Here is a 17,660-nt window from a genome sequence, read left to right as displayed (position 1 = left end):
TGTGTGTTGCCCCTCACAGCTCTTCTGATGTTCTGCAGGACATGATTAATTGGAATATGACACATCTTGTTATGGTCAGTTCTCCATTAGGCATACAGCAAAATCAGCATGTAGATAACCTATATATTTGTTCTCCAACCTGAGAACACTGCGTAGGCTACTATCATACTATAATATAGTTTTTGTCTGTGTATGGTTGTTCTAGTGAAATGCTGCAAGTAAAACATCAGATATAGACACATGCACTAGGCTACTGTCCAAGCAGATGCAGTTATATCGTAGTCGATCTTGCACAGTGGACATAACACAACCTATTATTTAACAGTCTTTACCATTTTTTTTTTTTCATTTGGCTTTCCCCCCATCCCCTTCATGTGTAGAATGAAAAAATAAAGCGCGTTGCGTACTACTTTCCCTGCCTGTGCATACATCCTTGAAAGTCAATCGGAATGCTCGAATGTCCCATCCTACTGCAAGGGACACTCACGGGAGTGTATAGGTAGAAGGGTGGAGACCAGCAGTTCAGATGAAGATTATGATTTTCTGTGCCCCTTTTCGCTTCCATGCAGTTGATGCTAAGGTGTAATTACGTCATTCTAGGTGGAAACAAAGCAGCCGACGGCTGTTCAGCGCCACACATGCTTCAGACAGCGGACAGTTCGTTCCCACACCGAGAGTAAACGCAAGGCAAAAGAACACAAGGGAATAATTCAAACCAGCAGAGATTTTTTTCCTCCACTACGGTGATGACCGGATAAAGGATGATCTATCTATCATGCCGCGCGAGAGCTGTGGTATGCCCAAGGAGTATTTGTCTGTGGAAGAACGTGTGCATTAACTTTATCATCGCATTTTGTTAGTTTCGAGACCACTGCCTAGTTTTCTCCTGGTCTTCGTACGGACAGCAAATGGAACTGGGGATTGGGTTAGTGCATTTGTATTTTTTTTCATCTGAAAGTGAAATGTGTAACTATGGCCACCAATGCAGGTTATGGGCAATTTTATTTACAGTTTTTTTTCGATGCATTGATTTGTGCCCATGTGATAGTGCTCTGTAACACCAGAGCCATTTCTAAACGGATACAGAATTCAGCCTCTTTCCTGCTTTTATGGGCTTGATATCATCTGCTGCATTATAAAATGTCTACTTATTTCTCTGCCTTGTGTGGATTACAATGTTAAAATGTAAGTCAAATTATTATTTTTTGCACCTGCACTTATCATAGAAATAAAACAAATGACAGTGTTTGTACTATTCTTTGAAGTAGGGTGCATCTACAGTGTGAGTATGCATTAACACTATGAATGTGATATCATCAATTACCATAAAAGTAGTGGATCTGTGGATATGAAGCCACTAATCCCCGGTTTGCCTTTCCGTAGGCTTTTGTTCTCCTTTTAAGATAAGAATCGGAGCTCAGTGAGATCAAGCATGGATGCCGTGCCGGAGTATTCCCTTTTCCTCATGAGGATTTTGGAGGAGCTGGACACCAAGTACACCACCGTGTCCTACCAAGACCTGTGCAAGTCTCTGTGTGCCCGGTTTGACCTGGTCCACCTTGCCAAGCTGCGGAGTTTGCTCTTCTACACGGCCTGCCTGGACCCGAGTTTCCCTGCCACTTTGTTCAGAGACAAGATGCGATGCTCCGTGGAGGATCATCAGTCCAAAAAGCTGATGGTGGCCGCCGACATTGTGACCATGTTTAACCTGATTCAGATGAACGGCGGCAATGCCAAAGAGAAGCTGCCCGTGGGACGCAGGCCCAAATTCCACAAGAACCAGTCCTTTGAGTCGTGCCGATCCGACACAGAGGTGTACAAGTATGCTGCTGACTGTGATAAAACGTACGACTTCTTGGACGTCAGAGGTCATCCTATTAGCCGCAACTCCCCTGGGTCGAAATCGGACTGTAACAACTGTCAGTCGTTCATTCCGACCTCCGACCCCAACTTCCTCTTGGGAGTCAACAAGGATTTGAAATGCAGAGCAGCCTCATTGGACAAGCTCCAGCACCTTCCCCAATACTCGAGCAGCAGCTCTCCTCCGTGTGAGATGCAGAGCACATATTTCCCTATGGATATAGACAGTGAGTCAACCACGGACCAGGACTCCCTGCATATGAATTCAGGGGTAAAGGAAGTGTTCATAACCAACACGGAGCCTTTCTCTGTGCACTCGTGCGTGCAAAAAAGGAACATTTTCAAGGAAGATTTTCATAACCTTGTTGCCTTCTCTCCCAAAGTGGTTGCCAGCGAGGCCAAGGTAAACCTCAAGCCCCACGGAGACCACCACCACCACCACCACCACCACGGCAGGGAGTACCACAAGCCCGCCACCTTCTTCAACCACAGCTTCGAGCTGCCGTACAGCAACCCGTACTTCGAGCCCGTCAGCTCACCGGTACCGGAAAAGAAGCGGGTGAAGCACGAGAGCCTGGACGACTTGCAGGCGTCCACGTACTTCGGGCCGACCACGGTCTCGGAGTGCGTGAACACCAAGCGGACGTCGGCGGGGAAGCAGAGCAGGCAGCCACACTGGCCTGTCAAGAGCCTGAGTCTGAACACAGAGGAGGGGCCTGACTTCGAGCGGTCTTTCCTGGGCAGCAAGCCGCCAAAAGACAATCATCGCCATAACATCAACAACATGGACAATGACCATAAACCATATCAATGTGCCAAAGAGAAGGCCAATGTCTCTCCCTCGGGATTTCCAAAGAAATCCAACGGACCTAAAACTAAGGACATGGCCTCCATGGCTTGTGTCCCAAATGGGGACAAAAGAGACGGTCCAAAAAGACACAAAGACAAAAGTGTCAACTGTGCGTCCTTTCAAGCTGGCAACCTTGACAGTGCACTGAGCGTTGGAACGCAAACAGAACAGGCTGAGCAGAGAAAGCTGAAGGACTATTCTGGACACAGCAAATATGGCGACAGGCAGCCGTTCAAGCACTCGGACGAGGACTCTGAAATTATCAGCGACGACATCAGCGATATTTTCCGCTTTCTGGACGACATGAGCGTGTGCGAGTCGCTGGGCGTGATCCAGCCGTCGTGCTACAACAGCAACGGCTCCCTCTCTCAGGTGACCAAGTCGGACGGCGACAGCTCACCTGAGCGCAACACCATACGGCTGGCCAAGTCGGGGCTCAAGCTGGACCGCCTGTTCCAGTCGATGGAGAACGACGACGAGCTGAAGGCCAGCGTCTGCAAGCTGGTCCTGCGGATCGGCGAGATCGAGAAGAAGCTGGAGTCGCTCTCGGGCGTGCGCGGCGAGATCTCGCAGGTCCTCTCCAAGCTCAACAAGCTCGACGAGAAGATCCAGGAGCCCGACGCCAACGGCAAGCCCGGCGAGGCGGCGGGCGCGGCCGACCAGATGCACGCCGACGTCGGCCTGTCGCCGCACGTCTTCCAGTGCCACACCACCGGCCACAACGTGAAGGTGGACAACAGCCCGGAGTGGTGCTGCTCGGAGGCCAGCGGCAGCGACAGCCTGCGGGTCAAGGCGCTCAAGAAGAGCCTGTTCACCCGCAGGTCGTCGCGCTCCCTCAACGAGGAGAACAGCGCCACCGAGTCCAAAGTGGCCAGCATCACCAACTCCCCGCGGGACTGGAGGACAGTGTCCTACTCCAGCCACCCAGGGGAGGAGGGGAAGGAGAAGGACAGGGAGAGCAAGGACAGACACAGGAAATCCAAAGAGGTGAGAGAACTCTGGTCAATGTCGTTATGTTATGTTGTTGTTGTTTAACTGACGCTCACACTGAAGTGTGTGCGTCAGTTACTGAGCTGTTCACTGTAATCGTGTATTTCAAACAGCCTGCACTGAGATTTCGATATAGCGTGAATGACGGTATGGCATAATTGTTGACATGTTGTCGTGTAAGAACATCACTAGGACAGTAAAGAGACAATAGGGGGAATGCAAAAAGAGTTAGCTGTTGTACCGATTTAACAGCAACGCATGAAAAATTCTCTCAGATCTACAGAGATTATTCCGTGCTGTTCCCCCTCCTGCTAGCTGTGAGACTCACAACAGGCGCGGGGCCGCCGAGGAGCTGGGCTTGTTTGGATGCGAGAGCTGGGTCACAGGCGTCATGCGGTGGAAGGAATTCAAGAAGCCGTTCTCACCCCAGCTTGCACCGAAATGAAACAGATTTCATCTGAGCTGGGATGAATAGAGCGGAATGGTAATGCCACTAAAACCCAGCCTCAGAACAGGTGCAGCGTTCTGGGAGCGTTTTTTCTCTGGCTTTCACAACCCAGGAGCTTACCGCAATCTCCCTAAAATTAACATCCTCCTCACATTTATCACCTGCAACGAGGAGGCGTTAGAGTGTTGTTGGGTAGGTGACACAAAAGCATCTGTCGTACTATGAACTAAATGCACAATTAATCCCGTTTCTGCAATGATTCAGTGTCTCTGTAAGATTTACACATTTGAAGAGGAGTAGCAGTTGTTAAAGGCTGCCTACCAGTTTGATCTTTTCCCTGTGCTCTGGGTTCACATCTCTCCTGGTCCCCTAAAGAGCAGGCTATTCAACAGTTTCCCTTTTGGTAGGAAGTACTTTACTTCAAGGTTTTTTTTATTTTTATGCCAGCTGTCCCAGGGTTGCCAAATGGAGATGATGCTAATTGATAAAGGTCTTGACCAGAGCTGTCACAAAGCACCAGCCCCAGCCAGTCAATGGGTGTCTGGAGGGAAGACTAGCCTTGTAGGCCAGCTCATTTCAAATGAATTGCATGCCGTCTTTATTCTTGTCACTCGCCGATCCCTCAGGTTTCTGCTGACTCTTAGCCAGCTGCCAGCCAGGCTGCCCCCCCCTACGGCCCCCACAGCCCCCCCCAGCCAGCCTTTAATCCCCTTCTCCCCTGACAGGAGACTCGCTGAGGATGCAGGGAGGAGGACCACTCCCTGATTATTATACCATCAGTATCCATCACTGTCAGAGAGCTGCATTTGAACATGCCAATGAATCATCATCTGAAGAGAATATTTCCCTGGTCTGGGAGTTCAGCTCTCCCCCCTTTACTTTAGAGGCTGGCACTTTGCCCGGGAGGACGGCAGCAATGTGTCCCCCCGGTGGCCCGTAGTTGAGCCTGTCATTTTGGGCCAGCTTTTTTTCCACCTCTTGAATTGTTAAGAGGGTTGTTTACCTATGAATGCCACCTTCAGGGCACACTACTGTGCCCCACAACAATGATAAACTCACTTAGCCAGGCCATTGAGCCAGCCTCGACACCCATTTGCTCAAGGAAAAAAAACACACATATGTTTCATAATTCACCTCTTTTTCAATTCAGCGCAGCTATAGCGAGAGGATCCGCTTGTCACAGAGCGTTTGAGCCTTTATGGTGATGGGAGAAGGCTGCTGTGTCGGCTCAGCTGAATCTCACCCCCTCACACACATGAAGGTCAAGATGACCGGTGCAGATGGCACGCAAAGGTCCAGAGGAAAGAGAGGGGGGAAAAAAACCCTTCTGAAAGCACTACACCACATTCTGTCACACCACCACCACCACCACAGCAGCTCCTCCTCCTCCTCCTGTCTCCACACTCCCTCCCCCGGCCTGGCCTCTCCATCACCACCGCTGACTGGCCGTTGAGGCCTGGCCGGGGCGTTCGTGTCGCTTCGCGGTGCCGTGGGAGCGTTCGAGGTGTTATGACACTGGGAGCCTGTCATCCGACGACGACGCTTGGCACTGGCCCCGCCACTCTGTCCTCAGCCCATGCTGTTCTCTGGAAAAGGCAACGCAAACTGTCCTTCAAGCAGAGCCAAGATTGCACAGCCCCAACACTAGGAGAAGCTATGGCAATTAACAGATACCGTAAGCCTGATTGGCAAGTGCTCTTTTATTTGGTGCTCATCCAGTTACACAGGGACCTGCAACCTCAAATTAAAAATTCTGAGCTTCGTTAACGCTAAGGCTTGCGGTTAGCGACATGCATGTGCATTTAAATAGCAAGATCAGATGTACCTCGACTAACTCAACAGTGTTTCTCTGCAGGGGGAAATTGTGTTTGTAATTTGACTTTGTTTTTGTTCAACTATGGGAAGGATGCAGAGCAATCAGTAAAGCTGCCATCCAATCAAAATGGCATTTTTAGCATTTTATTGCTATGCAAAGCTCCCCTGTGAAGCCCGACATTGATTGTGTTCTCCCAACCAAGCACTCTGTGAGCGATGCCGCTACAGCATCACATTATCTGAAGTGAAAAATCACCTCCTCTTCTCAAAGCACTTTTTTGTGCATTTCTTTTTTTTTTGCTGGGTTTAGGAGGATAAATGGGACCGGAGTCTGACTTTAGATGACCAAGGCTAGGGGCTCCTTGTTGGAAAGCTGGTACACTCTCCCAAATTACAAGGCGACTTCACAGAGTTAGGAAATCAATAGAATCAATGCTGTGTGCTGCGCTGGTGTTTTCTCCCTGCCATTGATCTCTGGGAGGAGAGAGGTAACTACGCATGTCAAAGAATCTGCTAATCCCTGGGTACGTGGGTGTTGCTGCCGGCCGATGCAGGGAGAGCAGCGACCGGCCAAATGCAGTGGCCGCAGCCCCGTGTCGTCTCCTGTTAGAGCAGTTCTTCATTCTGGCACCGGTGCTTCCCTCTCTGTGCTGTGACTGCAAACATGCTGTTTTTTTAATTTGCACCTTTGGTGCAAGAGGTGCTTACAGAGGGCAGATTGACCTTGCAGAGAGCATCGAGAGGTGACCTGTCCTGTCCATCAGAGTGCTGTGTTTAACACAATTACGGTTACGGTTACGGTTACGGTTACAGTTATGCTGCTCTACAGATGCCTTTGTCCAAACTGACATACAGTACAAACAAAAACAGTACAAAAAATAATTTAGCAGTGAACAAATTCAAAAAGTTGGTCAGACTATAGTAAAGAGAATAGCAAATTAGCAATATAAACAATAAACAGTATCATTACAAGCAAACCTAATGAAAATAAACAATGAATATATGGGAGAATAGTAAATAAACAATAAAGGCAATCAATCAATCATATGATAAAAATAACTATGGAATGTAAAGCAATAATAAAACAACAATGTCAGTTTAATCAATGGCCTAATGAAACCAAAACAACACTATAATATACAAACCATAATCATAAGAAACGCTTAATAGACTAAGTGCATATTGAATAGATGTGCCTTAAAACCCTAGTCTGGCTATCACCATACTAAGCTCAATCTTTTAAGATTGGACATTAGTATGTGGAGGCTGTGCTTTGTTTCTACTGCACAAGAGGTGTGATCAATGGGCATCGTTCATCGTTGGGCCAACGATGCAGGCTTAGCTGTGACTGTGACTACAGAATTCACTTTAGCTTTGCTGTCTCTTGTCTTTACCTGATTCAATTAGACCGTCAAGGACATGAGATGCTAGTGTGAGGGCAGAAATGGTGGGACATGAACTTTTAACTTGTGGTAACAGCAGTCAGTTCTATTTTATATGGAGATGACAGTTTAGAAACCCAGGCTTACGTAGGAAGCTGCTTCTACTACCTCTTCAATTCCCACAGCCTCCATTATGGTATTGTGATGCGATGGAATGCATTTGCTCCATCAGCACATTAGGTTCGCCTCAGGTAACTATGGTATTTGATGTCAGGTTAATTAGGGCCCTAATTGCCCTATTGTTTCTGTGAGGGTTATTATAGTAGTTGGTCTCCTGATTACATACTTTTTTTGAGGAGGTTCCCATGGGCGAAATGAAATTTGACATGCACAACAGGTGTCACGTCAGGCATTTTGGGGACAAAAGCTTGGCTCCAGGTGTGGCCCAGGAATTCCATAACGCCCCCTTATGTCACTGAGTCTGGTGGTTGGTATAACGTTTCACCCGCACACACCACATTTGGTAGGTGTGTGTAACTCCCTAAAACAAATAACTTTCATGTATGGTGCATTAGCCACGCACAACTGGAAGAGAAATATTTTGGATTTTGAGCATTGTGACACCTGATCAATTTGATGCACTCCTCTTAGATGATTCAGCCGATTCATGTCAAAGCTGGTATACTGAGTTTAGGTAAAATAGGTGCATGCACATCCCACCTCACTGGGGCCAGGTGCAGGACACAAAAAATGTAGTAATGATAAAACGAAGTAGATGTCCGCACACTGGAGACTTCAAGAACCGACAAGGTTTATTAAAAACACATGCACAATTGAGTGTTGTAGTGTGTGTTGTCACATAGGGATTATCAACAATTCAGATCTGGGCACTGTCTTTCTCGGATGCCTGCCAAGCATCACTGTTATGGCACCTAACGAGAGAGTGTGGTGCTAAAACAGCCTGTGGAAGCACCCATGTTCTGTACAGTACTTTAGCTGCTATCAAAATGGCTTTTAAGTTATACAGCCAAAGTAAGACAAATACTTGACCTACCACATAATGACACTTATTATGACCGTTGAACGTGCCGCACATACTATCTGAAGAAAAGAAATCACCATTTTTACCTCTCTCCATCCCTTTTCCCTCTAACTCCTGTAAACTGTGAATCGTATATAGTCTCCACAGTTTTGCTTATGAATACATGAACATTTCACAAAAGCTTCACATTTTGTACAAAGTAATGTGTTCCAAAGCCGAAGCATTCATCCTCATATTGTCTACAAGGTCTCTCACTTCAAGTCTGCAACAATGGACAAAATATTCTTTGGAGACATATGTCTGTGCACACATTGCCCACGTCTGCCATTGGGCTGTGTTCGTATTACGTATTGCTGTAATGTGCGTCTAGATTTTTACAGTGTGTGTGTGTGTGTGTGTGTGTGTGGATGAGTGAGTGTGCTCTTCTGTGTGTGTGCCTGTGTATATGTGTGTGTGTGTGTGTGTGTGTGTGTGTGTGTGTGTGTGTGTGTGTGTGTATCTGCGTGGCATGTGTGTGTGAGTGTAGGCGTGTGTCTTTACAAACTTTTGCCCTGCTATTGTGTCGGTGTGTGTTCGTGCGCGCTTGTGTATATGTGCGTGTGTGTGAGCGCATGTGTGTGTGTGTGTATCTTCGTGCATGTGCATGTGTGAGTGTAGGCGTGTGTCTGCACAAACTTATGCTCACTGCTATTGTGTGTCTGTGTGTGTGTGTATGTGTGTGAGTGTGTGTGTGTGTATCTGGTGCATGTGTGTGTGTGTGTGTCCTTGTGTGTGTGTGTGTGTGTGTGTGTGTAGCCGTGTGTCTGCACAAACTTGTGCACACTGTTATTGTGTCCATATGTGTGTGTGTGTGTGTGCATTTGCAATGTATGTGTCAGTGTATATACCTGTGTTTGTGTTTGTTTGAGTGAGTATGAGTATGTGTGTGTGTGTGTGTGTGCGTGTGCATATATATGCTTCCTGTGTGTGTGTGTATGTGTGTGTGTGTGTGTGTGTGGTCATAACTTTTGCTTAGCACGTTCTTCAATAACAATGTGCAACGCGTTACGCGACCACAGGATCCTCTGAGCATATCAGACTCAGCGCCACAGAAGATACTAGCCCAGCTGGGGCGGCCACGCTGAGAGATCTGGCGCTTGCTGTGGCATTACCCTGGTGTTTGCACAAATTATTTTTGTCTCGTTTACACAGCAGAAAGGCTTGAGCCCCTCTAGCATCCTGGAACACAATAGTGGGGGATATTGCTAAGACTGGGGCTTATGGGAGAGAGAGGCAAGATGCTGCTCTGGTGATTAAACCCTACAAATTAACATGGAAGGTAAAGAGAGATCACCCAACCGTGCACTGTGAAGACTAATGGAGGCAGTCATAAATCCAAATGATTTGAACCAAATTCAATTCACGATGAGATCATTTATGGCACAATGAAAGTATGGTGACTGCTGTATAGGGACCATTCGTTGAGGTCGTTCGCACATGATCTGGATTTCAGAATCTCTTATACAAGAGAGTGTTCAACCATATATGGTATATTCTGTATATGCACACGGTACTGGTGCAACCGTATTTCGTTAATTTGAGTGTGTTTGCTCATTTTTAATTTCACTAATTGTTTTGAATTAGAGGACTGATTGTGTGGACTACTGTGAAATTGGTTTGCTAATTCAGTTTTAATGAGCCTTTTGTACCAACTCTGCACCCGTCATAGGAACGCACCACAGGATGTCTGTAAGCCCCTTTGGCCTGAACTCTGATCATTTGCCCTTTGACCCCTCTACAGTCGGACCGCCAGTACGAGGTCCCGTCTGCTCACCGCTCCTCCAAACCTCCGAAAGACGCCTACCTGGTGGAGCAGGTGTTCAGCCCGCACCACTTCCCCCCCTCGGTCAAGTCCCACAAGGGCAGCCCGCTGTACACAGACCTGAGGCTGACCAACCTGTCGGAGGCCAAGCGCGCGCAGCCCTCCTGGACCATAGAGGAGTACAAGCGCAACTCAGGAGAGAAGGGCAAGCTGGCCGCGCTGGACCTGCAGGTGAGCACTGGCCGACCCCTGACCCCGTGACCCCTGTCTCCATTTCTTCCTGTGTGTGTGTTTGAGTGAGTGTGTGTGTGTGTGTACGTCTGTATGCTCATGCATGTGTCTGTTTGTGTGCGTGTGTGTGTGTGTATACATGCATATGTTTCCCTGCATGTTTGCGTGTGTGGTCATAACTAAGTAAATCGCCTAGCACGTTTCTTCTGGTCGTCCTCTGTGTGAAGCTCTTTGTCTGCCCATGATGCTACAAAGAACGCTATATAGATAGAATACTTAAATATTTACTTACTCTTACTGGAACATGCATACATATTTGAAATGAAAGTGGAGCAGTTTGATTAATTTCTGGTCACACTGCTCCAGTCTAAAGTCTGAAATGAAATGAAATGATACCTGCAGCTGCAACCTTTTGTAGATTTCTACCCAGCAACACATTGTTCGCTGATACACCCACGCTGACTATTAGAAATATGCCCCAGGTTACACGTCTCATTATGGCTAGAACTAGAACAACATTTTGTGATTGTGTGCTCATTCTACTTTTCATACCATTCATTACTGGCCAAAAACAATCTCGTATTATGACAACTTTTCGGCTGTTTCTGTGGTGTCTAGGATCGAATGCTATTGTTGATCTAGTTTAGCCCCTGTTATATCTCCCTCCCTCTGACTTTTTGTTGCTGTAGATCTATATGAAAGGAGAAGTCCAAGAAATTGTATATTTGTGTCTGAAATGCAGGCCACTGGTAAGCCTTTGCTTGTGTTCAGAGGATTTGATGAGGTCCTGGAAATAGACCCTCTCCGATTTATATGCCCCAGCCAGCCACGCCGACGTGATCTGGTCTTTTCAGGAAGCCTGTGTGCTGCCTTCTCCGCCTTCGTAAAATGTGGTTTCTGTATTACAGTTTTTCTCAATTGTTTACACACAATTTCTGGTACTTGAGACACAATTCCAATAATATGTAGCTCATGCACCAACCTCCTGAACCGATTCTGCTGAACTATAAGCACAATTTCTGCTTTACACTCAAATTGCCGTTCTAAAACACACTGTTTTCAAAACACTACACACAATTCTGTGCATTAGACACAATTTTCATGAAGAAAATGTCTTGTTTTCACAAAGAACACACTGCCATTCAAATTCTAAAGCTAACTGCCCTACCATGCACACTGACTCTTCAGATGGGCAAACTCCTGTCACACAGTCTTACAATTAGCATTCAGAGCTTTAGTATTACAGTATAGTAGTACAGGCAGAGGCAGAGCCAGAGGAGTGAGAGTAAGAGGAGGAGGATGGGGAGGCCAAAGACGGTAATCTCTGATGAGATCCGAGCCACTAGAACATTGCAGTGCTGCGTATCAATACAGTACAGTACCGGACAGTACAATACAGCTCAATGAGCACAGTAGTACAGTATTGCCTGTGGGCTGTTCTGTAGGACTGTAAAAATAAAGTATGTTTCAAGTATTTGGGGAAAGTAATCCTACTTTGTATTCCTACACAGTTTACAGTATGTTACTATTTGTTGGGCAGCCGAAAGATTACCAACACAAGGGCTTCTGTCTCCTGAACAGGAAACTGAAATCATGAGCATTGTCCTAGAAAAAACGGCATAACATTACGGCAAATACAAAGAAAAATAATAGAAAACAATGAGATATTTCAAAATATTGATAGGGTAAGCATATCAACTTACTGTATCAGCTTATCTACTGTTTGTAGTACTGTTTGTAGTGTAACACTGAACAACAAAAGGCCCAAGTCAGTATAATGAATGGAGAAGAAGTGTTTTCAATTCATCGCAGTGTTTTACACTGAGCACATCAGTGTTCAACTGGTCCTTATAAATGTCTTGATATATGATGGTTTGTGTGTGTCTCTTGAGAACAAAAGAGCATTTTGAGGAGAAATTACATTGTTTTGAAGGTAAAGTGTCATTTTGCAGGAGAATTGTGGAGTTTTGCCCATTGTGTGTGTTGTTTTGGATTTGTGTGTAGAGTTCTGAGAATATGAGGCATGTTTTCAGAAAATGTGTGTTAGCAATCGAGAAAAACTGTATTTACTGTAACCTGACAATGGGAAGGTTTCCGTGGATTGCATGAGATTGCGAATGAGCACAGTAAGGTCTCGCCTTGAGAAAGACAAGGACTTGTCAGTCAGCAAGTGGAAGAGCTTCTGGTTTTGACAGTGGAAGTGTGCGAAGCAGAAAATCACAGAAACAGACTCAGAAATGAGTTGGCGAATCTCAGACGCAGACTAAGACTCAGAAGTGAGTTGACAAAAGCTTAAGAAGGCAAGGGTCTACCCCCAATCTAAGCATATTACAGTGCTAGGTCTATGATGCCGGGGGGTTGGGCAGTGGAGGGAATATAGGACAGAGTTACTTTGATCTCAAAATCAATTTCCCAAAGCGAACTGTTGTCAATCTCTCTAGTAGCCGACTGAAGATATTCAAATATACTCAAGGCATGGCTATGGAGCCATTTCTCCTGTAAGTGTTGTTAATCTTCTCCATCAGAGAGCTTATTATTTTACGGTTTGATTGCTTTGGCACAGTTGTTACCTGCTGCACGCGCTCTTCTCTCGTTATCGCCTGTGCTCTTTATCTGATCACCCCCGGAATAGACACAAACCTTTTTGCAATTAATGAGCCGGCAAACCAACACCTTTGTTTATGGAAACCAAAACAAAAAAAGATCTCCCCCTTATAAGTCACATTCAAAGCTTTTTCATCTCTTTTTTTTATCAATCTTAAATCACAGTTAGAGCAACTGGACCGACTTGAACCGGTGCGTGGCTCGCTTTCTAAACTCCTGCTGTTCGGGGCGGCTTTTTATCGCTCCTCTGGATCTCTGGGCTGAAATGAGAGGACGCGCTGCATTAGAGCGCATTGGGCTCCCAGATACGGAGTGTGTGTGTGTGTGTGTGTGTGTGTGTGTGTGTGTGTGTGTGTGTGTGTGTGTGTGTGTGTGTGTGTGTGTGTGTGTGTGTGTGTGGTGTGTGTGTGTGTGTGTGTGTGTGTGTGTGTGTGTGTGTGTGTGTGTGTGTGTGTGTGTGTGTGCGGTAGGTGAAGTGATTTTAATGCGCTCAAAGGCCACGCGTGTTTGCTGCAGCTGCGCCCCTGTGCTTTGTTTTGTGTGTGCGAGCACAAGGCTTTGAACTTGGCAGCTAATGTAGAACTCTCAGTTTGCATGTAGCCTACTAAACACAACATAGCACGCACATGAGGAATAATGTTTTTCAAGATTCACAGATACAGCAGTAGATCATACTGTTTATTCAACTGAAAAGCAAAGCAGATCATTAGTTTGAGGCCAGTTCTCATGTTTCAAGCATGCCTTCTATGTACAAAACACCTATTTTTGTCGATAGAAACATGTAGCGTAAGATTTTGTCATTAACAGTAACCTTGTGACTAAAAGAATATTCAGTCCTCTAAAAAGCTTCAATTCCTCACAGTCCAAGGCATGGCTCAGCCTGAGAGACACTTAAGGGCCGCTTCACAGCAGACATGGCGTGGACAGATTCAATCTGGGGGCACTTCATCATCCTCAACAGCATTGATATCTCATTACTATATGATCAACTGTGAGGGGCTCGGAGAAGACAAAATACAATTGACCTTTGTTCCACATCCCACCAAATACATAAATTACTGTAATCACACAGCAGACATACAGCTGGTCGCCCACCACCATTGCTCACGGTGACAGACACACACACACACACACACACACACACACTCTCTCTCTCTCTCTCTCTCTCTCTCTCTCTCTCTCACACACACACACACACACACACATACAACACAGGGCTGTTTGGGTTGTTTATTATCTCCTGGCCTTCGAATATTCCCCTCTTCCTCAAACTGACACCAACCCCCTCTGCTTCAAGCAGGACAAATGTGCAAGTGCTTATGGGGAATACAGGACACAAGCGTAATATATACAGTACTGGAACTGACCACTCCTTTAATGCACTCCTATATTAGCTCTAGTTCTAGATAATGTACAGTATAGAACGGAAATAGGTCCCTTCAGGGTGGATAAGACCCCTCTGCTGTGCGTTGGGGTCCGGTTCGTCCTGTCGGGACGTATTTCACGATAATGACCGGCATTCTATACATTATCCCTTACATATCACCTGCACATAAAGTTACCTCTCATACTGTCGAGAGCTATATATTCCATGCTACGTGCTACACAACCCTACACAACGTGCTACACAACATTGTATGAATAGTGAAATATTGAGTTAGCAAATAAATTCTAAAATATTTTGGTATTTCTCAGTAACCTGCCAGTGGACCTTTAAAGTCCTTGTACATAACCCTGACATTATTATGCCTCCACAGCTCTCTCAGAGGTTTTATCTCCAGTAGATGCAGAAATTTATAATCGCACCATCAGTGACTGATGCATTTTTAACATCTTGCTGGAAGCCTATTAGCAGTGACTCTGCCACCTTGACATTAAAGCACTATTAATTAAATGCTATGGGGAAGCTTGTCGCAAGGACATGCAGAAAGGGAAAAAACACCAATTCTGTTCAAAGATATTCAACCCTGACAATCAATGCAGTGAAAACCCCCCAAACCCACCCACACACATGCACACACACACACACACACCTCTTCTCCCGTGCCTCTCAGAGAGGTATCTCCAGCAGAAAGGCAATAAATTCAGGCCAAGTGAGGGGTTTAGCGCCCGGCCTGCGCGTATCTGCCACTGTCCGAAATGGACGTCCGCAAGGACACGGCTTACGCTGGAGATCGATGGTTTCTGCAGAGCCGTGTGCTTTCTTTTTTTGTCCTACAGTTGGTTTTTAGATGATAACGCCGGCTCACCCCAGCAGGCTAACAGCTGTCAGAAAGCAGCTTGCTGTTCTCTGTAGGAAGCTCCTGTGCCTCATATGGTGAGCTGTGCCCAGCCAAACCCCCCCACCCCCCACCCAGGCACCAACAAAAGACAGACAAGCAAAGAATAGACCAGAAGTCCTCACACCTCAGTGATTATGCTGCTAGACTCTTTTTCTTCCTCCCTCTCTCTCTCTCTCTCTCTCTCTCTCTCTTTCTTTCTCTCTTTTTCTCTCTCTTTGGGAATGTATTCCCCTCCCCGTCCCTTGTTTAGGAATGAATTGAATATCAATTAAAATAGCGGTGCGCATTTGCTGAAAATCCCATTCACGCCAAATGTGTTGCTTCAGCACTCCTTCCTTCGACTATTTTTAGGAGTCGACAAGAGTTCCATTCATCTTTGCCCCGTTTCTCATTTCACACCCTGGAACACATCACTGACGCACACACACACACACACACACACACACACACACACACAGAGAGAGTCTCACACACACACACACACACACACACACACACACATTCAGGCAGGTTTCTTGGCCACTCAAACCCTGTCCTGCCTCTGCCCCCAAGACACAGGAGTCCCTGAATCCCAACAACCTGGAGTACTGGATGGAGGACATCTACACGCCGGGCTACGATTCGCTGCTGAAGCGCAAGGAGGCGGAGTTCAGGAGGGCCAAGGTATGCAAGATCGGAGCGCTGATCGCGGCAGCCGCCTGCACGGTCATCCTGGTCATAGTTGTTCCTATTTGCACTATGAAGTCCTAAGGTGGTGTTGTGCTTTGAGGTAGCTGTGATTTAGGTCTACAGTGCCAGCTATGTTAGTAATCAGTGGATATACAAATGTTGACAGGAATATGTGTATAATTTAAATATGATCAGAAGATACATATTTAATGCATTTCATTTATTGTTATCAATGTCTATGGACGATTACTTAGATTACAACCATTTATGTGGCTCAGAGATTGTAAACTTGTTTTTTGTAGGCAAGACTTAATATACTCTATTGTAGTTAGTTTAGAACACATTTTCTTTACTATTTATGACTAAACTACACTTAACAGCAGAGGAATGCGTTTTGTTTTTGAAAGCATAGGATATTTTTATTTTGATATGTCCAAAAGCCTTTTTTTGCTGAGAATTATTTTTGTGAATTAACCTGAATAGCGTGGGGAAAACTGGATCAAAAAGTTTTATCTTTCTGACAAATCAAGAGAGTTTTACTGGGTTTGTGCAATGCATCGAAAGTTTGGAGTACAGGTTTGAAGGCTGAAACGGAGATGACCTGAATGTATGGAAAGCCATTGTGTATTCTGACAGGGATTTCAAGAGGTCCCTCCATCTTCTCACTATTGTAAATGTACTGAAGTTCTCTCTTGTTCTTTATATTGTATTCTTTATTCCAAATAGTTAACAGCACAATGCTGCTTCTAATAAGCAGGATCATTATTTGCCTAGTTAATTCAGAATCACTTATAAATACTTGAAACTCCTCTCAACTGTCGCAGTCTAGCCCACTGGGAAGTGGTGTCTTAACTGTGTGGAACGCCTTTCGGGATATTAAAACAAACAAACGAAAAAAGAGAGAGAAAACTCTCTTGCTGCCACTCTCTCTGCTTCACGATCATTCATCGTGTAGACTATTCTCTATATATCGAGGGGCCTTAGGACAGCTGAATGAATGCCTGACAATCGGTCAGACGGGGGGCCGGTCAGCCAGCTCGATGCATATCCCTCGGCCCAGACACGTGCGTGACTGAGTTGGGCACAGGCAATGGACACGGCATAAACAGGATATTTGGAGATTTAACTGTTAGCTTGTCGTGGCGTTCGTGTGCCAATCAACAATCCATTCTCCATTTGGCGCTGCTGTGGGGCAATGACCGTTACCGTGGGGATGGAATTGGCCAGTTGAGGCCAACTGTGATTTGTTTGTTTTCCTTGACCGTGTGGTTGACCAGTCCAGAATGTTTGTTTGTTGCCTTTAACACAGGAACTGTGAGCCGTAGCACACTGTAGGATTTTGTAAATACCTTCAGGATACAAGCGCATTATGTGAACAGGTGTAACTGGAATATTACAAAAAAAACAAAAACAATAAAAGATTACTGTTCTAACTGTTCACCGTGTCACTGCATTGGCTTCCTCTGAATGCGCTCAGTCTCTCTATTTATTCAAACACACCAGCGATTCCCAGTAATCTGGTCATTTAAACCTCCGGAAATATTTTGTTTAGCTACGCATTATTCATTATCCACCAATGGGTACTTTATTGCCTTCATATGATAAACAGCGAATCATTCAGAACATTGATTTGTAGTGTGGGTGATGTAGGTGCGTCATCAGATAACTCAAACCCGACTTACTTGC

At 45.8% G+C, this 17,660-nt stretch overlaps 1 protein-coding gene across 1 annotated transcript; it reads left to right on the top strand.

The window, feature by feature from the left end:
* The first annotated feature begins 687 nt into the window (after nucleotides 1-687).
* minar1 (membrane integral NOTCH2 associated receptor 1) lies at nucleotides 688-17,358 on the top strand. The gene is made up of 4 exons (XM_062549311.1): nucleotides 688-925; nucleotides 1,384-3,697; nucleotides 10,168-10,419; nucleotides 15,858-17,358. The coding sequence occupies exons 2-4, from the start codon at nucleotides 1,433-1,435 to the stop codon at nucleotides 16,053-16,055; spliced, it is 2,715 nt and encodes a 904-aa protein (XP_062405295.1). The 5' UTR covers nucleotides 688-925; nucleotides 1,384-1,432; the 3' UTR covers nucleotides 16,056-17,358.
* Nucleotides 17,359-17,660: the final 302 nt, after the last annotated feature.

This window comes from Sardina pilchardus, chromosome 11 (assembly GCF_963854185.1).
Source record: "Sardina pilchardus chromosome 11, fSarPil1.1, whole genome shotgun sequence".
Taxonomy (NCBI): domain Eukaryota; kingdom Metazoa; phylum Chordata; class Actinopteri; order Clupeiformes; family Clupeidae; genus Sardina; species Sardina pilchardus.
The sequence above is the reverse complement of the archived record's forward strand: the minus strand, read 5'-3'. Positions and strand labels throughout refer to the sequence as shown.

What these genes read in the sequence shown, in the direction of transcription:
- minar1 (XM_062549311.1), top strand. Translation starts at nt 1,433, where the DNA reads ATGGATGCCGTGCCGGAGTATTCCCTTTTCCTCATGAGGATTTTGGAG. An exon ending in GACACAGGAAATCCAAAGAG is followed by an intron (nt 3,698 to 10,167) that starts GTGAGAGAACTC and finishes ACCCCTCTACAG; the next exon opens with TCGGACCGCCAGTACGAGGT. An exon ending in TGGCCGCGCTGGACCTGCAG is followed by an intron (nt 10,420 to 15,857) that starts GTGAGCACTGGC and finishes TCTGCCCCCAAG; the next exon opens with ACACAGGAGTCCCTGAATCC.